The sequence below is a fragment of the Perognathus longimembris genome, chromosome 8 (genome assembly GCF_023159225.1).
Source record: "Perognathus longimembris pacificus isolate PPM17 chromosome 8, ASM2315922v1, whole genome shotgun sequence".
In the NCBI taxonomy this organism is placed as follows: domain Eukaryota; kingdom Metazoa; phylum Chordata; class Mammalia; order Rodentia; family Heteromyidae; genus Perognathus; species Perognathus longimembris.
This window is the reverse complement of record NC_063168.1, coordinates 66,351,899-66,377,500: the sequence shown is the minus strand read 5'-3', so window position 1 is coordinate 66,377,500 and position 25,602 is coordinate 66,351,899. Positions and strand designations below refer to the sequence as shown.

The window sequence follows — 25,602 nt, the reverse complement described above, 5'->3', positions numbered from 1 at the left end:
CAAGGCATAAGACACCGGCTAGCACCCTGCAATTCTATTTTTTAATAAAAATCAAAGCTCGGAAAAAAAGCCTAGCTGCCCCCTCCATCACTAAAATAGAAAGCTTTAGAAACATAATGGAAAATTACTGAAGACTGCAAAGTAAAGCACAACCACTAGTGAGGATTGTTACAAGATTTGAAAGAGACCTGGTACTGGTAGCTCATGCCTGTAATACTAGCTACGCAGGAGACTGAGATCTGAGGATTGCAATTTGAAGCCAGCCCAGACAGAAAAGTCTATGTGAGACTTTTATCTTCATTTAATCAGCAAAAAGCCAGAAGTGGAGGTGTGGCTCAAATAGACCACTAGCCTTTAGGTACCTGCACAAAAGACAAATCAATCCACTACCGAAACTCCTTTTTTTCTTGGTGCCAGTCCTGAGGCTTGAAATCAGGGCCCAGATGCTGTCCCTGAGCTTTTGTGTTCAAGGGTAGCATTCTACCACTTGAGCCACAACTCCACTTTTGGCTTCTTTAGGGTGGTTAACTGGGGAAAGTGTTAACAGAAATTCCTGCCTAGTCTAGCTTTGAACTACAATCTCAGATCTAGGATTACAGGTGTGAGCCACCAGCACCCAACTTTTATTTTATTTTTACTTTCAACTTGTGCTGTAAGAAAAACACAGATTGTATGTTCTGCAATTCTATAGCACAGCAATGCTGCTAGAAAGCCTAAGTTCACAATGCATAGCATGCTCATCTCCAAGCTACACTACTTCAAAATTACTGCTTTCAGTCTCATAGGTAATAAATGGTTCTCTGTATGTGTAATATACCAATATTTTACACACTAATATCCAATTAAATGATATTCCAGAATAGAACAGTTCATCTTTTTCTAAGAGTTTGGGAGACTTCAAACTCAAGATCTTGTTTTAAGGCTATGGCTGGAGAGGATACGAGGGGGGGGGGGGTAAAAGGTAAACAGGATAAATATGGTCAATGTAGTTTATTTACATCTATTACTAGAACAGAGAAGTCTGTTGAAATTTTTTATGAAGTTGGCAGGGGGCAAGTGAACAGAATTATATGGTGTAGATTTTTACACTGGTAGCAAATTGTTTTCACAGCTTGGTTTTAGGCTACTGTCTTCAATCTGGGAATTCAACCCACCCACCTCCAGTTTATTTTATGGAGAGCAACTTTACTTAGCATTGACTATGAATTGGGATTGGCTAGTAAAATGTAAATGATACTTTGGGACTGTAGAACCTACATAAATAAGGTCCGAGTATTGATAGTAAAAAGTAAGACAGGGGGTTGGGAATGTGACAGTGGTAGAGTGCTTGCCTGGCATGCATGAAGCCCTAGGTTCAACTCCTCAGTACTACATACACAGAAGTGGAGCTGTGACTCAAGTGGTGTAGAGTGCTAGCCATGAGCAAAAGAAGCTCAGAGACAGTGCCCAGGTCCTGAGTTTAAAAAAAGACAACATGCTTTGGTCCTCTTGTTGAAAATTAACTACCTGAAAATCCTGAATAATATCTCAATTTTCCCTAAGAATTCCAAATTTCTCAAACAGATAGAAAATAAAGATGAAAAACAAATTACCTGCTAATGTTGCTGCTGCAGCCAACCCTGCTGCAGTATATGGATCAGTCCCTGGAGGAGCAGCACTGATAATATATGGATTTGGCACAAATGCAGCGGGAGCAATGCCTGCTGAGAATACACCAGCTATATTTAAAAGGGGAAAAATGATGAATAAAAATGTAAAGTATTAAAAAAATGTAAAGCATTATTTTCTTCATTAAGTAAAGGAGGCTGGGGAAGCAGAATATGCTAATGGCCTTTTCTGAATAGTTTACTGGAGATAAAGAGTCTCACAGACTTTGCTTCCCCGGGCTGGCTCTGAACCGCAATACTCAGATCTCAGCCTCCAGGGTAGCTAGGACTAAAGGCGTCACCTGAGCTGACTTAAGAGACTCTCCAATTAACCTCTAAAAAACTGTAAGTGGAGCTATGGTAGAGCATTAGCTTTGAATAAAAGAGCTCAGAGACAGCACCCAGGTCAAGTTCAAGCCCCACAACCAGTCCAAAAACCAAAACAAACAACCCCCCCCCACTAATTTTCCTTAAGTAAATTTGTACTTTCAACCTGATCTTTCGAGAAGATGGCAGATTTTATAACTTCTTACCAAACAAAAACAAGAAGAAAACAGGAAAGGAAAAGCAAAAATAAAACCTCAAGTGATAAAAATAATCTATCTCATAAATAGAACAGGAATCTGTATATTTTTATCAATGAGAAAATGATTAAATACAGGTGAGAGGGAACTAGGGAAAAAAGAAGTAGTGTAAGAGTGAATACTGCTATTATAGGAACTATAAACAGGAACTTTTATAATCAAAACCAAAAGTAAAACTTAGAACCTAGGAAGCCTTACTGAACTGACACAAGAACAATGAACAAGATCAGTCATGAATATTTCATTCTCATAGATTCTGAATGTCCTAGAGTATCACAACTTTTACAACCAGAAAATAAATCAATTCAGTCTCAATGGGATAAACAGTTACATATACCTCCATGTGGTTTTGATGCTGCACCATAATTTTATAAAAAATATCTATAGGGCTAGGAACAAAGCCCTGGGTTCGATTCCTCAGTACCACATAAACAGAAAAGGCTGGAAGTAGCACTGTGGCTCAAGTGGTAAAGTGCTAGCCTTGAGCACAGAGAGGCCCAGGAGTAGTGCCCAGGCCCCCAGTTCAAGCCCCAGGACTGACCCCCCCCCCCAAAAAAAACATATATATGTAGTCAGTGGCAAGTTCTATCCTTTTTGCAAAGGTCTATCATCAAGCTGCATTTATTTTACTCCACATTCTATTACAGGAAAGGTCAGAATCACAGAAGCTAAGGGGAAAAAAACTAATAAAATGGCTATTCACAAGATTTTTTGCATAAATAAGTAGTAAAAATTTGCATTTGGTAGAGACAAAAAAACCCCACCAAAAACCCCGGAACCCAACACCAACAAGCATTAAACCTGATTTTAGCAGTAACAAATATTTAACTTTAATAATTCACATTAAAGACTGGTGGTCTAAAATGTACTTTTTTTTGGTTGGTCATGGGGTTGGAACTCAGGGCCTGGGCACTGCCTCAGCGTTTCTGCTCAAGGTTAGCAATCTACTACTTTGAGCCACAGTTCCACTTCGAGTTTTCTGGTGGTTAACTAGAGATAAGAGTCTCACTGACTTTTCTGCCCAGGCTGGCTATGAACTGCCATTCTCACACCTGTGCCTTCAGTAGCTAGGATTACAGACCTGAGTCATTGGTGCCCAGCTTAAGATCAAATAATTTAATGGAAGAAGTATTTTAAAGAAATTTACACCTAAGGGGCTGGGAATATGGCCTAGTGGCAAGAGTGCTTGCCTCCTACACATGAAGCTCTCGGTTCGATTCCCCAGCACCACATATGTGGAAAATGGCCAGAAGGGGCACTGTGGCTCAGGTGGCAGAGTGCTGGCCTTGAGCGGGAAGAAGCCAGGGCTGGTGCTCAGGCCCTGAGTCCAAGGCCCAAGGACTGGCCAAAAAAAAAAAAAAAAAAAGAGAGAGAGAGAGAGAGAGAAATTTACACCTAAATAAATTTATCATAAAAAAAGAAATTTAGTTGGGATTTCTATTTGCTAATGGTTTTTAAGATAACAGAAAGCCACTCCATCTGAATTTCCAAGCCATTTGACTCTTGACATTGTAACTTTGATGCAGACAAGTTTCATCAAGTAATAAATATTTTTACTTAACCAATGATAAAAATGATGAGATATTTTCCTTAATCTTGTCATATAATTGTATTACTGTTGATCTCAATATGATGGTTCAAAAAGTAGCAAACGGAGAATGTCATCAAATCAATCACTGAAAATAATTTCAAACACACTTTACCACAAGACAAATACAAGTCAAAAATGGTAATTTACAGACTCACCTATATGTGGCTGCTGGGCTGCTGCTAATGCATATTGCTGCTGTTGAGCTGCAGTTAACTGCTGAACTGTTAGTGCATTAGTCCTCTGGAAGAGCTACCAGAAGGAATATTTAAGGCAAGGATTAGTGTTAAAACATTTCATTTTTAGAGTTGTGAATAGAACATTTTAAACATACACTTGAAGAACTTTCTCACATATAAAGACATTTTAGTCAAAAAAAATTAACTGGTCAGGAACCTCTATCATTCATGTCACTGCCTCATTGTACTTAAGACTGTAACAGTGACATTTTAGAGTTTGTTTCAAATGAAGCCTTCTTTACCTGCTGTTGGGAATTGTAGTCAAAAAGGCCTACAGTAGATCCTGAAGAGTCCATGGGCACCTGATTACCAGGATAGTCAAACTGTAAGGGATCCAGACCAACTTGTTCCATGGCATCAAGATTCTGAGTTTCAGGATTTGAAAATTCTTCAACAAGTGGTTTATTAGCTGCAGGATTAGGAAGGGGACCCAATCCTTCTGGGGGATTAGTATTGGGGCCAAGGCGCTCAACTACTTCAGTTGGAGAGGCTTGACGACTTCCAGGAGTACGACTAAGGAACATAGAAAAGCATTATTAATAAGATTAGCAAGTCAAAGAGAAAAAGTGGATAATTACAAAAATCATGAAAAACAAGTGATCCTAAAATACTATACTGAGAACAAATGAAGTATTCTGGGTCCCTAACAATTTCACTTTACCAGTTTTTTTCCCCTACTTAAAAAAATTTTTTTTGGTCGTTCTTGGGCTTGAACTGAGGGCCTGGGTGCTGTCCCTGAGCTTTTTTTGTTCAAGGATAGCACTCTACTACTTTGAGCCACAGCTCTGGTAGTTAATTGAAGCTAAGAGTCACATGGACTTTCCTGTCTGGACTGGCTTTGAACTGCAATCATCAAATCTCAGCCTCCTGAGTTACAGGAGTAAGCCATAAGCGCCCTGCTACAACTTCTTAAAAGTCAGCAGAGTACTAATGGTTCATGCCTATAGTCCAAGCTATTCAGAAGGCTGATTAAGGTTCAAAGCAAGACAGCCAGCCAGCCCAGGCAGGAAAATCTGGGACTCTTGTCTCCAATTAACTACTTAAAAAAAAAAAAGATGGAAGTATTGACTGGGAATATGGCCTACAGATAGAGTGCTTGCCTCCCATAAAAATGAAGCACCATGCATATAGAAAAGGCCAGAAGTGGTGCTTTGGCTCAAGAGGCAGTGTTAGCCTTGAGCAAAAGAAGTCAGGGACAGTGCTCAGGCTCTGAGTTCAAGACCCAGGACTTGTAGAAAAACAAAAAAGTAAGTACAAAAAGCAGACTGTTAAGTAGCAAATTTGGGAATGTTCATAATCCAGCCTTGTCCCTCATAATGATGTATTTTCTGTACTTATTGCTTGTGAGAATACAACAGTTTTGCCACACATCTTCCCTAAAAATTAACATATCGAAAAACTGGCCATATATCATCATGGTTTTCATGACAGAAAGAAACACAAGATGGTTAAAACAGGAAACAACACTAAACTAGAACCAATTTTATCTACAAGCCAAATTTTCTTACTGAGAAAAGAGGACCTAGTGTTCTAAGAACAAGAAACTTCGTATAAGCCTATGATACTCTGGAAGAACCATATTCATTATACTATGTTGTTCTAGTTTAAGCCATCAGAAATATAAGTGCATGACATACTTTTGGAAATCCCATACTTAAAAAAATAAGTTTTAAGCACTGGCTTCTCCTCACTAAAAATCTTTTTTTGTTTGCCAGTTGTGGGCTTGAACTCTGGGCCTGAGCACTGCCCCTGAGCTTTTTTTGCTCAAGGCTAGCACTCTACTACTTGAGCCACAGCACCAATTCTAGCTTTTCTGTTTACGTGGTACTGAGGAATCGAAGCCAGGGCTTCATGCATAGTAGGCAAGCGCTTTACCATTAAGCCACATTCCTAGCTCTCTTCTTGGTTTAAACTTTATTTTTTACCTTATTTCAAATCATAATTTATAATCTATAATTTTTTTCGTTTGGCCAGTTACGGAGCTTATACTTAGGATGTAGGTGGTGCTGTCTGTGAGTCCTTTTGCTCAAGACCAGCACTCAACCACATTGAGCCACAGCTCCACTTTCAGTTTTTGGCAATTAATTGGAGGTAAGATTCTCATGAACTTTCCTACCAAGCTGGCTTTGAAGCAGGATCCTCACACCTCCCTCAGCCTCTTGAATAGCTAGGATTTACAAGCGTGAGCCACCAATGCCTGGCTGATTTTTTTTTTTTAAACATAAATATCCTAGATAGGATTCTTTCTCTTACAAAAAAGTCTATTGCTCTGAGGAACCACACATTCAAAGTACATTCAAGCATAATTACATTACATTAAGTTAATGGCAGTGAGTATTTTATCCAGTTGTTATATCCATTTAACCATCCTTAACTTCAAATGCTACAGTAGGTTAAATATGAACAGGCAAACAGCAGCTTGAAAAGCAATTTCTAATTATAATAACTTCTCGTCAAATACCTAAATGAGCATGCATTTTACTTATTAGTCAATCACTGACCACTGCCAACATTTTAAGAAGGCCTTGTTTATAGTTCTTTACTTCAGTTCTATTCCAGCAATCTATATAAAGAGTATATCAGTTAACAAATATATTTATGCTATGCTGACAGTGAAAATGTGGTCAGTTTTTCCAAAATACTGTTACAGTCAAATAGTAACAGTTATGTTTAACAATTTCTAAATACATATCAAAAACTTAAAGGTATATAATTAGAATAAAGTTCATATTAATATTTTAAGGGTAGAAGTCATATAACCTTTCATACAATCTATCAAAACACATAAGAAAAGTGTTATCAGTGGTGCTATTTCCTTGCTATAGTTAATGGTGTATTAACACTTCAATTATAAATATACAATAGGAAAGGTTTACAGTCAACTGAGTTTTAAATGCATGGCCTTTACTCAAACTTAGGTTAATAAAAGCAGAAAAAAAATCAGGAAAAGTCTAAAATAAACCAAATAGCATTAAATTTACTTCTTGTCAAAAGAGGTTTACTGGTTTTGGATGCCTTTTTGCACTCAGAACAGATGGAAATGGCATTGTTTTTTTCAAGGCATTGTATACTGTTTTAGTAATTAAAGGCAGTAAGTTTAATAATACATGACTCATTGTGTACTGCACTCTTATCTACAATTCACAGATCTAAGAATTAACCACTCATTTTCAGGTAAAGGCTCCAAAGCAGCTAACTATTAAAGTGTGAAGTGCAGGAATCAATATGAAGCAAACACTCCCTGATATATACATAGTTACTGCCTAATCTAAGACTAAAGGCTAGAAAACTTGCTATTTGAAGAACAATATCAATATTAACACAAACATATTGCAGGAAAATCACCGATCTTTCTCATTTCTAAGATTAAAAATTAAGTGGGGTAGCAAAGAAAGGAGGAAGCATAGAGCTAGAAGAGAAAAATCCCACTAAAAAGAACACAAACATTAATCCCAAGTGGAGGGGAAAAACACCAACCACAGATTAAGCCTTTAAACTCACTCAATATTAGCAGAGGAAAAAGTTCAAATTTAGACAACCATATAAGCTGAAAATAGCAGCTTTTAACAGTATTCCTTCAACAAAATGTACTATTTTAGTTTTATGGCTCATAACCATTCATTTTCATTAGGAAAATACGTAGCCAGACCAACACAAAAGTAAAACGAAAATAAAGTAAACCTATATTGAAAAAATGTCTAAATCAGTCACATTAACTAGTTGTGATAGTGCTGTTCTTCTTGAGAAAGTTAAAGTCTTACTTAAAATCTTTGCAATCGGCATCCATTCCATTTGGCAAACCTCTGCCATTTATTTTAGAATCATCATCATCTCCTTGTTTAAGATCTCTGTTTTGGTCCTCCTCAAATGGAGAAGCCTTGCCCTTTTGATCTCCTTTCTCAGGTCCATCTGTTTCAGCATCTCTATTGCCCTGAGGAAAAAGAATCTGTTTGATTCTGAATACTTAATAGAACACAAAAAAAGTACCATAAGGTGATCTAAAAACTACACTATAATGCATGTAAACCATAAATGTATTGAATTTTTATATTAATTTAGTCAATGCAAAAAGTTGAGCACAATTTTAGTAAAGTCCAAACAAAAATAAGTATAAACTAGTGATTTATAACAGAAGAGCTAAGGCAACCTTAACTATAGCGGTGCTAGAAAAGCAGTAACACCACAAACTTGGTTAAAATATTTAATCCAGAATTACTTCCAGATAAACTATTAAAAGTACATGATTTTAATTCTGTAAGAAATATGAAGAAATCAAAATGTAAATAGCTACAAAATTTCCCTCAGCTCTAGAAGGGAGGTAAAGCTGATTTAAAAACAAAACATGAAAGTACCAAAACTTTCTTTATATAAAAAAAACAAACAACTTTCTTTATCTAAAATACTTACAAAAGTTCCCTTCCTATATCGAGAATCCAATTTGTCAGCAGGAGAAGAACTTAATACATATTCTACCATGCTCACACCAAGGCCTCCACTTTCTGATCGCGGAGACAGAATTGCATTTACTTCACTGTTTCCATGAAAACCCTGTCCGGATCTTCTCTGTACCATAATAGGCTGGGACATTGAATGATCTGTTTGAAAAATAGAATATAATTATATATTTGTATTTTCAAGCTAACCAATATGAAGTTTTGCGAATTAACATACTAAAGTAAGAAAAAGCAGTTCATTTTACTTTTAATATTATTCCAATAAAAAATTTACTTATTGCCAACTCCTTTTCTCTTGAAAATACAAGATGGAAAAACACATTGGTGATAAGTAAAAGGCTATGCAAGCAGTCACACCAAAAAGTAGACATATTAACCTGAAAACTAAGCCAGGGAATGGTGGATCAAGCCTATAACCTTAGCCACTCAGGAGTCTGAGGTCTGAATATTGAGATTTGAAGCCAGCCTGGGCAAATTTAGTCTGTGACACTCAATCTCCAATTAACCACCAAAAAGCCACAAGTAAAGCTGGGGCCCAAGTGGTAGAGCACTACTAGCCTTGAGCACATAATCTTGGGGACAGAGCCTAGGTCCTCCTGAGTTCAAGCCCCAGGACCAGAACAAACAAACGAACAAGAAAACCTACCTCCAAGTGGCAGTACTGAGGTTATATACTGGACAATTTAAGGACAAATTGTTATAGCACTATAAAAACAAAGGAATCTATTTTGAAAAGTCAGTAACACTTGGTGGAAAAAGGTATCATGTATAGTGTTTTAAATCCTTTCCAATCATGCTACTAGTTTCTAGTTATTTTAAAACAAAATTGCTCATTTGGTATTCTCTTTGCTACATATTTATGACTTTAAGACAGACGTAAAATCTGAACTAGTAAAATATAAATAAAACACATCTGAAACGGTGAACTAATTGCTGTTGAAAATTCTTTTTTTTTTTCTTAATTTGGTTGGTCATGGGGCTCTTAGAACAATACTACTTTGAGCCATAGCATAACTTCCAGTTTTATGGAGGTAAGTTGGAGGTAACAGTCTCAGAGACTTTCCTGCCCTTGCTTTGAACCAGGATCCTCAGATCTCAGCCTCTTGAGTAGCTAAGATTACAGGTGTGAGCCACCAGCTCCAGGCTAAATTTTTTTTTTAAGTATCTAGTAAGATGTTGACTGTGACTCATTTGGGAATAGACATAAAACTAAAAGTGTAGACTTTAAACTGTCTTAAAATATCTCAGTTGGAGAGCATCCAGTCATTACTTCATTAACTGCAATAATCTGAAAATCACCGTTAGTTTTGTTGAACCGTATTAAAGCATTTCTTCTTCAGTACCTGAATCTGTGAGAGCATTAATTTCCTTAAATCTTTCATGTGCACAGTTTAAATATTAACATACTATCATTGTCTGGTAGGTGTTGTGCTACATACTAGGAACCCCAGAACAAACATCAGTCTCTGTTCTCAAAAATAAAGGCTGAAGGGAAAAAAGCAATCATAATAGAAGTTCTTCAACAAAAGTAATCCAGAACACTAAGAACAGAAAAGATGGGCATTAATTCTTCAGTATTCAGTGGATACCAAAGGAAATGACATGCAAGCTGAATACAATAGCTAAAGAGTTGAAGTGAGACAACTTTGTTACAATTCCTTTAGAAGAAATGTCTTATTGTATTTTATGATGGTTAGCATTAATAAACAAATTTGTTTTTAATTACCTAATGTCTCTGAAGAAACACTAATCCCTTGTCATAGAACTAAAGTTTATAGAACAAAGTTGAGAGAAGAAATTATACTAGAACTGATTACGGGGTTGGGAATGTGACATAGAGATAGAATGCTCGCCTAGTATGCTTGAAGCCCTGGGTTCGATTCCTCAGCACCAGAAGCACCGAAAAACCCATAAGTGGGTGCTATGGTTCAAGTGGTAGAGTGCTAGCCTTGAGCAAAAAGAAGCCAGAAAAAGTTCTCAGGCCCTGAGTCCAACTCCTAGGACTGGCAAAAAAAAAAACAACAAAAAATATAGAACTGATTACAGATCTTGAAAATAATCTTAAAAAAAAATCCCATGTTAGCTATATAGATAGATAGGTCTATCATATCTATCTATCTATCTATCTATCTATCTATCTATCTATCTATCTATCTATCTATCTATCTATCTATCTATCTATCGTTCAGGCCCTGAGTTCAAACCCCAATATTGGCAACAAAAACAAAACCAAACAAAGCTTATGATCTATTTTAACCAAGGTGGTGGAAGGGAGATCACCAAAATGCTCTACCAGTTCCTAACATTTAGATTCAAGCTCTATGCCAAATATTTTAGTGTAACAATTACAAATTTTAAAACTATATAGGAGGCAGAAAAATGGAGAAACATAGGGTAAATATGGCAGTGGTACTAACTAGACACTATGTTGAAAATGAATTATACAACTAATGGTGGGGATAGGAAGGACAAACTGAGAGATAAAGAGGGAAGGGATGACACTATCCAAACAGAAATGTATTCTTGGGACTGGGAATGTGGCTTAGTGGCAGAGTACTTGCCTAGCATGCATGAAGTCCTGGGTTTAATTCCTCAGTACCATATAAACAGAAAAGGCTGGAAGTGGCTCTGTGGCTCAAGTGGTAGAGTGTTAGCCTTGAGAAAAAGAAGCTCAGGGAAGGCCCTGAGTTCAAGCCCCATGACTGGCAAAGAAAAAAGAAAAAAGAAAAGAAAGTATTCTTGACCTGTCTTATGTAATTGCAACCCTTGTATACATCACATTTATAATAAAAAAAAATTAAAAACCTATAAAGAAATGTATAGCCCTCTTTTTCTTGTTGGTTGTGGGGCTTGAACTCAGGGCCCGGTCCCTGCTCTTTTGATCAAGGCTAGCTCTCTACCAGGATCTTCAGATCTCAGCCTCCTGAGTAGCTAGGATTACAGGCGTGAGCCACCAGTGTCCAGCTTGCTCCATTTTGTTTTAATGTTTAGTTTTTCCTGCTCTGTAATGTCCTAGAATGCTTCTCAGGTTATTTTGTTAGAGGGTATACACTTTTCTAGAGATATTATCCATGAGTTTGTTTGTAAACACCTTAGAAAAGGGTAGCTCAGGCTTGCCAATCTGTCATGATGAACAATGAGAGATTCTCTCAGCTTCTCAGTTTTCAAACAAAACCATACAGCCCTTGAACAAGCTTTTACGGTAAAGTATTTCAAGAAGTTTAACAATGAGAATCTCACAAGGTATAAGTTTTAACAAGGATTTATTTCAGTTTAACAGAATAAAGTAGGGAGAAATGGAAAACCAAAACATATTCTGCTCCCCATAAAGAAAATGGACATTAAAGACCCTTTTTAAATTTACTAAAGGAAAGTGACACCTACCAATCTATTTCCTTATACATGAGTTCCTAAGTTTCTCTCCAGTAAGTGGAAATTATGTTGTGTATATGTGTGTGTGTGTGTGTGTGTGTGTGTACACATATATATTCAGGGATATTCAGGGGCTGGGAATATGGCCTAGTGGTAAAGTGCTCACCTCATATATGGATATTCATTCAAATCTACTCTTTCTAAGAGGTATCATCAAGACAGTTTACTTTCTGGTTATGGCTGTCTAATAAAGCTTGACTGAGATGCAATCAGATCATGACAACTGTCATCTAACACAACTTAAGATGGAAAGTTCCCATGGTTAAGGTCAATATGTTCTCTAAGTGGAAATTCAGAATTTTATAATTAAGAGTTAATTTGAAAAAAGTTCAAGAAAATCAGGAAAATTGGTGTTGTTGACAGCCACCTTTCAAATATCTCCTCAGACCAACAGGAGGTACAGCGCTGAAGTAACAGAAAGTCAGCTTTGGTGAAGATGCCAAGCAAGGTATAAGCAGACAATATAGTGGAAATTAAAAGCAAAAACTGAAGCTTAAATTTTTTAAAAGGGGCAACAAACAACTTCACTCAAACAGAAGTGGGACACCACAAGATCCCAAGCCCTAAATGCAGGACACAAGTATGTACTGACTCTATGGGCCTGAGTGGTAAAGACCAGAGATTTGAGTAATAGCAAAAGGCCAGATGAATATTCCTAAGAAGCATAGGTAACTGGGTACATCCCTGGTGATCTGGGGCAGACAGGAAACAAAAATCACAGGACTGTTTGCTCCACCCATAAACAGCAGCTTTAGAGACTTCATGTACTTTACCTTATCCTGGGGTGCTGTCAGGGAACATAACACAACCTGAGCAAAGTGAAGGGTAGGTCTCAAGAAAAACACATTGTACTTTCTCTCTTACTAGAGGGATTGAATTTGTTCACAAGATACCAGAATGGGATCTGAAATTAGAATGCAGATCACTTAGAAGAGGAAGCCCAGCCAACTCCTATAATCCTCACAAAGGACCAGAAAACTGGCTGCATTGGGACTTTTCTCCATATTTAGTTTGTCTGATTGACTTCTGTTTTTTGTTTTTAATTTCTCTCACTGCTCTCACTAGTAACCTACTTCCTTTCCCCCCCTTGACCTCCCCTTTCCTGATCCTAGAATTCTTTACCTTTTCTACTCATATGCAACTCTTGACATCACTACTTCTCCTCATAACTCAACTATAAACATACAGCTAGAATAGTACGTACCTGCACTCCTTACATCCCATTTCCCTTTTCACCATCTTCTTTATCTCTTCCCTCACCCTCTCTACTCAGAATAGCTTTGTTCTAATGACAGTGAATACTATTATATAAAAACCTAGTTCACAGTATATGTAGCATTGGCTGTGCTAAGGCAGATATAACTGCCAATGGTATCCTACTGCATGCAAATAGAAAGTGTGAGAGCTGAGATATTCCCCATACCACTGAGATAAAATGGCTCATCGGCCGGGAATGTAGCTAAGCAGTAGAATGCTTGCCTAGCACGCATGAAGCTCTGGGTTTGATTCCTCACTACCACATAAAAAAGAGATGCAAGTGGTGCTGTGGTTCAAGTTGTAGAGTGCTAGTCTTGACTGAGCAAAAGAATCTCAGGGACAGTGCCCAGGACCTGAGTTCAAGCCCCATGATTGGAAAATACAAACAGAAAAAGGCTCATCAACCCACCTGTAACACCAAGTCTAGTATGAAAACAGAAGACTTCAGGCAACTGAAAGCTAATCCACAAAGGGTCCTCAAATGAGTAAGCCCAACACATAAGTATAAAAAATACAAGCAAACAGAAAACTACTACACTTCTGGAAAATAGTAATTACACAACAAAGAACCAGAATGACAGCAAAGAGAAAAATATACTAAGCTCAAAAAGCTTTTTTTTTTTGTTAAAGTAGCTATTTTGGGGCTTCAACTCAGGGCCATGCGCTATCATTTGGCTTTTATCCTCAAGGATGGCACTCTACCACTTGAACCACACATCAACTTCCAGCTTTGTGCATGATATTATAGATAAGGGTCTCAAGAACTTTTTTGTCTGGGATGACTTTGAAATGGAATCCTCTGATCTCAGCCTCCTGAATAAATAGGATTACAAGCATGAGGCACCAGTGCTCAGCTCAAAGGACTGTTAAGAATGTTCAATAAGATGAAACAGGACATCTAAAAGCAACCTACACAAACAAAATAAAAGCAGTGAAATAAAGGAGTTCAATGAAAACACAATTAAAAAGCAAATGAGGACTGGGAATGTGGCTTAGCGGCAGAGTGCTTGCCTAGCATTCGTGTTCGATTCCTCAGCATCACATAAACAGAAAAGGCCAGAAGTGGCTCTATGGCTCAAAAGGTAGAGTGCTAGCCTTGAGCAAAAAGAACCCAGGGCCCCGGGACTGGCAAAAGAAAAGAAAAGAAAAAAAAAAGAGTAAAAAGCAAATGAGTTCCAAATCACTACAAATAGCCAAATAAGCTCAAAAGAATACAACTAAAAACAAGAGATCAAAGACAGATAAACAAATTAATGAAGTCAATGTAAGATATGAAAAAAGGCCTCAGTAAAAGAAATAGGAATCTTGAAAATGATCAAACTGAAGGCAAAAAAAAGCCTCTCCAGTAGTATATGCAATATGGAAGACAATTTCTGGACTTGAGAACAGAATATAGTAGAAAATGCACAAGAAAATACGTGGAAAAAATATCAAAGAAATATAAAAGAATTAAAGGAACTTCGGGACTCACGCAACACAAAAATCAAGCAATGGACTCAATGAAAAAAGTGAAGCACCTTCATAATGAAAATTATAGAATTCAGAGTTAACTGAAGACAAAAATGAGGGAAGACCTCCCATGTTCATGGACAGGCAGATTAGTACCATGAAACTGGCTAAGGTATATAGGTCACCAAGGGTGCAATACCCACTAATATCCTAAAGTCATTATTTTTTGACAAAGAAAAAGCAATCTAAAAATTCCACAATTCCAAATGGAAAAACTGAATAGCCAAAGCAATCCTGAGAAAAAGAAGAAATGCTTGGGTATCACAATTCCAGACTTTCAAATTTCAAAACAAAGCCATAGTGACAAAAATAGCTTAAGGCTGGGAAAGTGGCTTAGTGATAGAGTACTTGCCTAGAATGAATGGAGCCCTGGGTCCAATTCCTCAGTACCACATAAACAGAAAAAGCCAGAAGTGCCGCTGTAGCTCAAGTGATAGAACGCTGGCCTTGAGCAAAAGAAAAAAGAAGCTCAGGGACAGTACCTAGCCCTGAGTTCAAGCCTTAAGACTGGCAAAAAATAAAAATAAAATAACTTTTTTTAAAAAAGAAATCTTAAAAACAAAACAGCTTGGGCTGGGAATATGGCTTAGTGTTAGAGTACTTTCCTTGCATGCATGAAGCCCTGGGTTCGATTCCTCAGTACCACATAAACAGAAAAGGCTGGAAGTGGCACTGAGGCTCAAATGATAAGAGTGCTAGCCTTGAGCAAAAAGAAGCCAGGGACAGTGCTCGGGCTCTGAGTTCAAGCCCCAGGGCTGGCCAAAAAAAAAAAAGGAAAATAAAACAAAAAAAAACAGCTTGATAGTGGCACAAAACAGACTTTAAGACCAAAGGAACAGAAGACCTAGAAATGAAATCACATGAATTCACCTATCGATTTTTGATAAAGAAGCCGTGTGTGTGTGTGTGTGTGTGTGTGTGTGTGTGTGTGTGTGTGTGTGTTGGGGGGAAAAATATAGCATCTTCAACAAATGGTATTGGGAAAGCCTGATAATCCACATGCTGAAACACAAACTAAAACTGGGCATCTCTTTTATCCTGAACTAGAATCATTTCAGAGTACATCAAAGATCTATGACCTTAAACCTTAAAACAACTACAGGAAACAGACAGGAAAATAGAATTGACTGGCATAAACAGGAACTTCATGAATAGAGCTCCAGCAGTTCAGCAAATAGAAGGATTGATATATGAGACTGCATCAAACTTCTCCACAGCAAAGGATATAGTCACTGAGCTGAAAAAATGGCCCATGAATGGAATGGAGAATACAGAGGGAGCTTTAAAAAATAGTCTCCAAGAACCAATAATCTGGGCTGGGGATATAGCCTAGTGGCAAGAGTGCCTGCCTCGGATACACGAGGCCCTAGGTTCGATTCCCCAGCACCACGTATACAGAAAACGGCCAGAAGCGGCGCTGTGGCTCAAGTGGCGGAGTGCTAGCCTTGAGCGGGAAGAAGCCAGGGACAGTGCTCAGGCCCTGAGTCCCAAGGCCCAGGACTGGCCAAAAAAAAAAAAAAAAAGAACCAATAATCTAATTAATTAGGGGGCAAAAGAATTAAACAGATACTTCTCAGAAGTTCAAATGACCAAAAACACATAAATATTCAATATCTCTCAGCATAAAGGAAATGCATATCAAAACTCTGAGATTCACCAGGTACCAATGGCTCACACCTGGTAAACCTAGCTACCCAGGAGGCTAAGATCTGAGGATTGTGGTTCGAAGCCAGCCTAGGAAGAAAGTCCCAGTGAGACTCTTGTCTCCAATTAACCACCCAAAAACTAGAAGTGGAGCTGTGGCTCAATTAGTAGAGCACTAGTCTTGAGCACAGAGAGGCTCAGGGACAATGCCCAGGCCCTGAGTTCAGTTCAAGCCTCACAGCTGAAAAGGAAAAAAAAAAACAAAAAAAAAAACAACCCCCTCTCCAAACAAAAGGTTGAGATTGCATCTCAGTCCCATCAGAATAGCCATTACTCTAATTATAAGTAGCTTACACTTGTACTCCCAGCTACTCTGGGGGCTGATATCTGAGGATTCCAGTTTGAAGCCAGCCAGAGCAGACAAATCCAACATTCTTATCTTTCTAATAAGCAAAAAACACGATGTGGAGATAGGACAAGGGACAGAGCACCAGATATCCAGATGTGAGCAAGCAACGCAAGCCCCAGAGCTCAAACCTTAGTACCAGTTCAAATAAAAAAGAATGAGTATCATCAAGAAGACAGTTAAGGACTGGGAATGTGGGTTAGTGCTAGAGTGCTTGCCTAGCACACATGAAGCCCTGGGTTTGATTCCTCGGTACCACATAAACAGGAAAAGACTAGAAGTGGTGCTAGGGCTCAAGTGGTAAAGCAACAGGGTGCCAGCCTTGAGCAAAAGCAGCTCAGGGATAGTGCCTAGGCCCTGAGGTCAGGGCTGTACCCCCCCAAAAAAGACAGGTAAGAAATGTTGGCAAGATGCAGGAAAGGAGAATTCAGATACATTGTTGGTAGAAATGTAGTGTGACCACTGAAGAAATATGGAGATCCAAAAGAAAACTAAAAAAATAGCTCCACTCTTGAGAGCATTTATCCAAAAGACAAGAGCAGGGCTGGGGAAGATGGCCTAGTGGTAAAATGCTCACCTCGTATACATGAAGCCCTGGGTTCGATTCCTCAGCACCACATATATAGATAAAAAGCCAGAAGTGGTGCTGTGGCTCAAATGGTAGAGTGCTAGCCTTGAGCAAAAAGAAGCCAGGGACAGTGCTCAGGCCCTGAGTCCACGCCCCAGGACTGGCAACAAAAACAAAACAAATAAAAGACAAGAGCACATTTTATATATGAGAATGTCAGACTTAAAATGCAGCTACACAGGCATATACACACTATCAAGCTGACTAGTCTGGCACAATTAGTCGATTCCATTGTGTAACCCCTTACTACAATTAACAAGAGTTTAGAAATATGAGTACCAGGAAGAAAGAAGAAGGAAGACAGATGAATGGAAAAAGAAATGGTGAGTCAATTCAGGCAATACTCAATGTAAATATATAAAAACAGAACTAAGAAACTTGAGACAGGTGGGGATGGAATAGATGGGAAGCGAGGGAGAATGATGGAAGGGATGATGCTGAAAGCATTACACATACATAAATGCACATTTTAAATGGAACTGTCTTTTTACAGCTATTTAAAAATAAAACAGGAGGAGGAAAAATCCTAAGAGTTAACTGCTCTAAGAAAAAGTGAATCAGGAAGAATTAACCCAAATGGTACAAAGCCAGCCGTAAGCTTTTGAAAAAGCTTGAGGCCCTGAGTTAAAGCCCCAGAATACATATATATACACACACACAGACACACAGACACATACACGCACATAAAAACACTAAGCAAATGTGATTTATAATGACACACAAAATCCTTAGTAAAGATATCACAAATTTTCTCTCCAAGATGTCTGGGATAGAATGCATTTTAAAAAAGATTGAGTCCATTCATAATTCTCACACAAACACCAATGACTTACGAGAAGTTCCCCATGCAGTCTCTCTCCATTCATCATCCCCAAGAAATATGCTTTTTTGTCCATCTTTTGTTGAATCATCAGGTTCCCAAAACTTTTTGGTAGGCAAAAGCTATTGAGGGAAAAAAATTTACATTTTAAGCTTTATATTAAATACAAAGGTTTAATATTTAAGGAACAGCAAACATGTCATAGTTTTTTATGCTAATCAAAACTCACAATAATCTATTTTCTAAGCTGTCTCATTAACAGTAAAGTAATTCCCTGTATGTTGACGCACAGGGTCTAATATAGATCTAAATATAAATCAATGTTCCCCTCTGAAGTTCTACCATTTAAATATTTTCTTATGTGCTTTATAAAATAGTTCGGGTTTTTGCCAGTCCTGGAGCTTGAACTCAGGGCCTGAGCACTGTCCCTGACTTCTTTTTGCTAGAGGCTAGCACTCTAGCACTTGAGTCACAGCTCCATTCCTGGCCTTTTCTGCTCATGTGGTATCGAGGAATTGAACCCAGGGCTTCATGCATGCTAGGCAAGCACTCAACCACTAAGCCACATTCCCAGCCCTTCACAAGGTTCATAAATTTTTTGGGGGGGTCGGTCATAGGGCTTGAACTCTGGACTTGGGCACTGTCCCTGAGCTCTTCAGCTCAAGGCTACTGCTCTACCACTTTGAGCCACAGTACCACTTCCAGTTTTCTGGTGGTTAATTGGAGATATGAATCTCAAGACTTTCCTGCCTGGGCTGGCTTTAACTGTGATCCTCAGATCTCAGCCTCCTGAGTAGCTAGGATTACAGGCATGAGACACTGGCGCCCGGCAGGCTTACTAAATTTTTAAATAGAAACAATTACTTTTTTCTTTTCACTTCCAATAACTTCTTTAACAATCACTTCTTTATGTACCTTCCAAAATAGAATTTTTTTCTTTTTTCTTTTAATTATTCAATGCAAGTAAACATTACAAGTCTTAAGTGATTCTGAATTTTATCAAACAGTCAATCCCAAATCATAAAGCTATGTAGAAAAAAACAGAAAAGAAAAACAGAAGCTACAAATATGTTTGAAAGAATAATCTGAAGGCTCCATGCTCTAGCCTACACGGAGATATGCACAGCATATAAAGACTACTGACCATTTAATCACTGTTCAAAACATTCACTTGGACAATTACTATTTTTTAAAATATTAATCATTAAGGCTTCTCCCCTAATATTCCTGACACTCAGAGGAAGCCTACTTGGGATATGTATGTTTGAGAAGACTTGTTTCTGAGACACTCAGTTGGTATTTTAAATAGGCATTCATAACACTTACCAATCTCACCCATAATTGGGTGCCCAGTCAGCAGTGTTCATAATTAAACCTGTGTATACCTTGATTGCTATACTCATCAAACCAAACTACCTGTGTTTGCTTCCTTAAATTCATGGTGACCTCATCTTTGGAGAATTCAGAAATTTACAGTCTATGATAAAATGTAGCTTAATAACACCTGAATTGGGCTTTGAGAAATATAGTATTTAGGAGAAGAGATTAAAAGTGAGAATGCAAGATGAAAAAGTCATAAAGCATGAATACAGACCAACTTAAGAAAATACAGTGTATACAGCAGGGTATATTCATAATGAAACATGTGCAAAGGCCAAATTTGATGCTGGTAAAACTAATCAGGACCAACTATTATAAGGACCTTTAAAATATGTTGGAAGAACTGGTATTTTACTGAAGTCAGCAGGGAATTAAGATAGGTACAAGCTGGATGCCTGTGACTCATGCCTATGATCCTAGCTACTGAAGAGGCTGAGACTGGAGGATCCTGGTTCAAAGCCAGTCAGGGAAGCAAAATTCTGAACTGGAGACATGGCTTAAGTGATAAGAGTACCAGCTGAAAGAGTACCAGCAAGAAAGCCTGAGTGTAAACCCTGATACCAGCAGAAGAACAACAAAAAAACTTCCAGGTATGGCTCAAATGAGAAAGTACTAGCTAGCTGTAAGAAAGCAAGCTGATTATGAGGCCCTGAATTCAAACCCTAGTACCAAGAAGCAAAACAAAACAAAACAAAAAAGGTACAAAGGTGACATTATGTGTCAGAAAACAAACTGCAATAATAAAACCAAAGAGGTAAAGAGATCAGTCTAGAAAGCAAAAAAAAAAAAAAAAAAAAAAGAATAAGACATGATGAACTCAAAGAGTGTATTGGTAGAACTGAGAAAAGAATGGATTTGAGCAGCATTTTTAGAGATAATGGAACCTCAACATAACTCTAATAATAATAGTGTTACTGACAAAAAAAGGTTAGGGATGAGATAAGTGGCAATGTTACAGAAAAAAAAAAAAGAAATATTTTTGAAAGGAAGAATAGAAGAGGGAGGAAGTTTTTAATTTGGGCAAATAGATTCCCAATTTAAGATCTTTTACTAAATACGCATCTATAATTGTAAAGAGATATTTTTTTAAAGAAAAGTTTTACAGGTTAGGTTTTTCCTGGGCTATAACATGATTTGTATTTATAAAGCATAGATATTTTAAATAATAACTATAACCAAGATTCAACAACTTCCATTCTTTCAATTTTTAAACCTTTACAATAGAAGACTCATGTAAACCCTGAACAAAATATAAGGCAGACAATAATAATATTAAATGCTGAGGAATAGAACCTAGGGCTTCATATATATGAGGCAAGCACTCTTATCACTAGGCCATATTCCCAGCCCCTTGATAAATTAAATATTAACACACAGTAAATATCTCAAGTTAATGCCTCAGAATACTGCATAAATAAGGGACTTCAGATAAAAGTCATTCCTTAAAGAAATGCTTTGAGACATACTTCATGAAGAAAAATATATCAATATTAAAGAGAGTAACAAATAAGGAAGCTAAAGTAATGTGACAATAAATAACAGCATAATCACATGCAAAGAAATGGCTAGGGGTACTTATCTAATGAGGTAGGAGAAATAATAGGACCTCTGTAAGTAGACTACTTCAAAGTCTTTGGTAGTAAAGCTCAGTGAGTGACTTCATTTATCACTGCTTTAAATCACAAATTCTGTATTGGGATAGAGAGGATCTGAGTCATTTTAACTCCCCGCCCCCACCATACTGGGATTTGAACTGAAGGCTTCTTCCTACTTGCCAAGCAAGTGCTCTGCCACTTGAGCCATGGTTACAGAATAAGAAAACCTGGTCAAGCACTCCTCCCCCACTTTTCTTTCTTTCTTTCTTTCTTTCTTTTCTTTGCCAATGTACTGAAAGTATTTCTTCAATTTATAAATACAGTAAGTTATCATGAAGAGGAAAGATTTTAGTAGTCAAAATTAACACTCTGCGGGGCTGGGGATATGGCCTAGTGGCAAGAGCGCTTGCCTCGTATACTTGAAGCCCTGGGTTCGATTCCCCAGCACCACATATACAGAAAATGGCCAGAAGTGGCGCTGTGACTCGAGTGGCAGAGTGCTAGCCTTGAGCAAAAAGAAGCCAGGGACAGTGCTCAGGCCCTGAGTCCAAGGCCCAGGACTGGCAAAAAAAAAAAAAAAAATTAACACTCTGCCAAAGGCCTTTGGCAATATTCTAGAAATTACTTTCTGTAACAATTTAGTGATTAAATACTTGTACTACCCTGTGACTAAGAGCAGATAAAAATGAATAAAAGACAATTCAGAAAAACGAGAGTTGTTAACATTTTTAAAAGCTTATATATATGAGAAAAACTGTCTTTTCTATCGAAGTGTGTTGCTTAAAAGTTCCTGCTTTGGCCAGAAAGTGAAAGAGGAAAACTGCTTTGAAATAAGAAAGGATTTTTGAAATATAAGGTTTTATCTTAACTGGTTTTTCCAAGATGAAACATACCACAGAAAACAAACCATAGACAGGTTAAGAAGCAGCAGAGGGTGTGGGTATATGAAATTACTACGGCACTTATCTTATTTCAAAGTCACCTCATGCAAGTACATTTTACCCTATTTAAACTAGCCAATCACAAACAGACTGTGAATTTGATTTCAATCACTCATAGCAAAGGGGCAGAGTCTGTTGCATTAAGGATGAGTAAGGGAGCAGCCTGCTTGCTCTATGTGCTTACTTGCTAAGTTTTTGACTGGTGATGTACTCTTCTGTAGAAGTGAATTTTGCCTTGTTGGGACAATTCTTTATTTGTGTGTCTATCGTGTGACTCCAATGTTTCTTGAAGACCATATTTATAACATACAATGAATTGATTGCAACAGAAAAAAAACAAAGAGATTTTCCCCTGGGGGCTTATTTACCATAATAGAAATAAGGATAACATTATAGAAAACAAAGCAAGAGGGGCTGGGGATATGGCCTAGTGGCAAGAGAGCTTGCCTCGTATACATGAGGCCCTGGGTTCGATTCCCCAGCACCACATATACAGAAAACGGCCAGAAGTGGCGCTGTGGCTCAAGTGGCAGAGTGCTAGCCTTAAGCAAAAGGAAGCCAGGGAATAGTGCTCAGGCCCTGAGTCCAAGGCCCAGGACTGGCCAAAAAAAAAAAAAAAAAAAACACAAAGCAAGACATCGGTATCAGTATGTGTCATTCAATATGTACTACCTAGCATGACTTCACATTAGTTCCAATCCCTTATATATTAACCAATATCACTTCCTATTAGCTCCCTAATTCACAAAAGCTCTAAACCAAGGTTTAGATAATCAGTATTTCTCACTAACAGGGCCTTCTATCCTCAAGATATGCTTGAGCGGACAATGTTCTTCTCTTCAGAAATACGTATGGCCTGCGCTCTCCATTTCCAAAGGAATCAGTAGCATCCTAGCACAATGTGTTAAAAAAACAACAACCAAGGGGCTGGGGATATGGCCTAGTGGCAAGAGAGCTTGCCTCCCATACATGAAGCCCTAGGTTCGATTCCCCAGCACCATGTATACGGAAAACGGCCACAAGGGGCGCTGTGGCTCAAGTGGCAGAGTGCTAGCCTTGAGCAGAAAGAAGCCAGGGATAGTGCTCAGTCCCTGAGTCCAAGGCCCAGGACTGGCAAAAAAAAAAAAAACAACAACCAATAAATCAAACTTCTGCTCAATTTAGAGGAAGTGCATTTATGCCTCAGATTTTCCTAATTATAAACTGCTATGTAAACTCCCCCAACAGCAATATTAACATAATCTAAAAGTATAAAAGGATTTAAAAGCTAAATTCCACATTATAATGTTTTTAAATTAATTAAGGTGATCATATAGTTCATTATACAAACTGAGAAGCTTTTAAGAGATTGTATTTAGGGGCTGGGGGTATGGCCTAGTGGCAAGAGTGCTTGTCTTGTATACATGAGGCCCTGGGTTCGATTCCCCAGCACCACATATACAGAAAATGGCCAGAAGTGGCGCTGTGGCTCAAGTTGCAGAGTGCTAGCCTTGAGCAAAAAGAAGCCAGGGACAGTGCTCAGGCCCTGAGTCCAAGCCCCAGGACTGGCCAAAAAAAAAAAAAAAAGAGATTGTATTTATAATTATGCGATGACAGACATATTAACTGAGACTATCCTGGGCTAATGAGGATGTAGGGTTACTTATAAACAAGGGAGGAAAACAGGTTACAAAAACGCAAAAGTAAATAAAGCCAATTTATATGTCCTCAAGACTTGTCTCAAAGTACAATTAATCAGCAAAAAACTGGACTGAGGGGGCTGGGAATGTGGTTTAGGGTAGAGGCGTGGCTCAAGCGGTAAGAGTGCAAGCTATGAGCAACAAAGCCGAAGAGGCTCTGAGTTCACACCCTAGCACTAACACACACACACACAAAAATGTTGTGCAGAAAGCAAAAACACAAAGCAGTTCCCTAGAAACCAAGAATGATGATTTCCTAGACACTTTTCTGTAGCAAATGAAAGGAATTTTTATAAATTTGTTATATTTATTTCTGTGTGGCCTCTAACCAGTTATAAACTTCTCTGAACTCACTTCCTCGTGTGTAAAGGTAAGAATCCTGCCATAAATTAAGACTAGAATGAAAAGACATTACACTCAACACATCATCTAGCACTTATGAGTAAATGTTTTGGGAATCTTTTATGCCTCAAAGAATAAATGGTTTAATATTATAAAATATAAATTAGGCTGGGAATGTGGCTTAGTGGTAGAGTGCTTGCCTAGCATGCATGAAGCCTTGGGTTGGATTCCTCAGTACCATATAAATAGAAAAAGACAGAAGTGGCGCTGTGCTTCAAGTGGTAGAGCACTAGCCTTGAGCACAGAGAGACTCAACGACAGAGCTGAGGCCCTGAGTTCAAGCCCTAGGACTGGCGAATATAGAAGGAATAAAAAAATATATAAATTAACAAAACTGGCAACATTTTAAACTGATTATTTCAAAAGAATCCTATCATCCATTACCAGGATTTTGTCTATAGCTGTGTGTTTGCCTTCTTTTTTTTGCCTTGAGTCAAGTTTGAGTATTATCAGGAGATGATGAAACCCAACTTGGGAAGTATAGTTGCCTAATATAATCACATTCTACTTAGGGGAACAAGAGGCAGAGGTTTAACTGCCCAGATATCACAGGGATCTGAACCTGTATCTGAAGGGCTTTGTTTTCAACATTTAGCTACCACAAAAAATAGTTGTTTTCAGTCAGTGCAATTCACCAGTATGTATAAAAATTGCCAGTAGTGGATAGACCACTGGTTAAATGAAAAATTAGTAACAGCTGAACATACTATGACAGTCTCCTTATTATAGTTAACCTTAAGAGAGAATTTTTTTTTTTTTTTTTTTGGCCAGTCCTGGGCCTTGAACTCAGGGCCTGAGCACTGTCCCTGGCTTCTTCCCGCTCAAGGCTAGCACTCTGCCACTTGAGCCACAGCGCCGCTTCTGGCCGTTTTCTGTATATGTGGTGCTGGGGAATCGAACCTAGGGCCTCGTGTATCCGAGGCAGGCACTCTTGCCACTAGGCTATATCCCCAGCCCTTAAGAGAGAATTTTGTCAAGACAAGAATTACGTAGATAAATAACAGTCGGCTACTGAAACACTGTCTAAAATAGCTTATTTCCATTCCAGCTGTACCTAACGGCTGAGATTAAAGAGCCTTTGTGAGATTATATGTGAACAGAACATGTCAGTTTTACTTCTTTTTTTAGAAGAAACTAATCTTTTTCAAGGTTATAAACACTGATAAATTATCCTTATTCAAGGCCATATAACACTAAGCAAAAACCCCCAATATTTTCACTTCACCACAATATCTGGGATCTTGGGACATAAATTTTGTTAATGTTTGCCCAGAAAGAGATTTATCATACTAAGCTCTAAAACTATTCCAAAAACATTAACTTGCTGACTTAAAAGTTAATTTTGGGGGGGAATGTGGCCTAGTGGTAGAGTGCTTGCCCAGCATGCATGTAGTCCTG

General features: G+C 38.1%; 1 protein-coding gene across 12 annotated transcripts in view; it reads right to left on the bottom strand.

The window, feature by feature from the left end:
• Nucleotides 1-25,602, bottom strand: part of Pum2 (pumilio RNA binding family member 2) — an 89,021-nt gene that overhangs the window by 40,283 nt on the left and 23,136 nt on the right. For 9 of the 12 annotated variants that reach the window (XM_048353363.1, XM_048353364.1, XM_048353369.1 and 6 more), the window contains 6 exons: nucleotides 18,221-18,329; nucleotides 8,465-8,652; nucleotides 7,819-7,988; nucleotides 4,300-4,570; nucleotides 3,977-4,070; nucleotides 1,593-1,718 (listed from right to left, as the gene is read on the bottom strand). In XM_048353363.1, the coding sequence (XP_048209320.1) occupies nucleotides 1,593-1,718; nucleotides 3,977-4,070; nucleotides 4,300-4,570; nucleotides 7,819-7,988; nucleotides 8,465-8,652; nucleotides 18,221-18,329 (958 nt within the window). The remainder of the gene's footprint in view (nucleotides 1-1,592; nucleotides 1,719-3,976; nucleotides 4,071-4,299; nucleotides 4,571-7,818; nucleotides 7,989-8,464; nucleotides 8,653-18,220; nucleotides 18,330-25,602) is intronic. The other 3 variants (XM_048353367.1, XM_048353374.1, XM_048353368.1) reach the window with 2 other exon arrangements.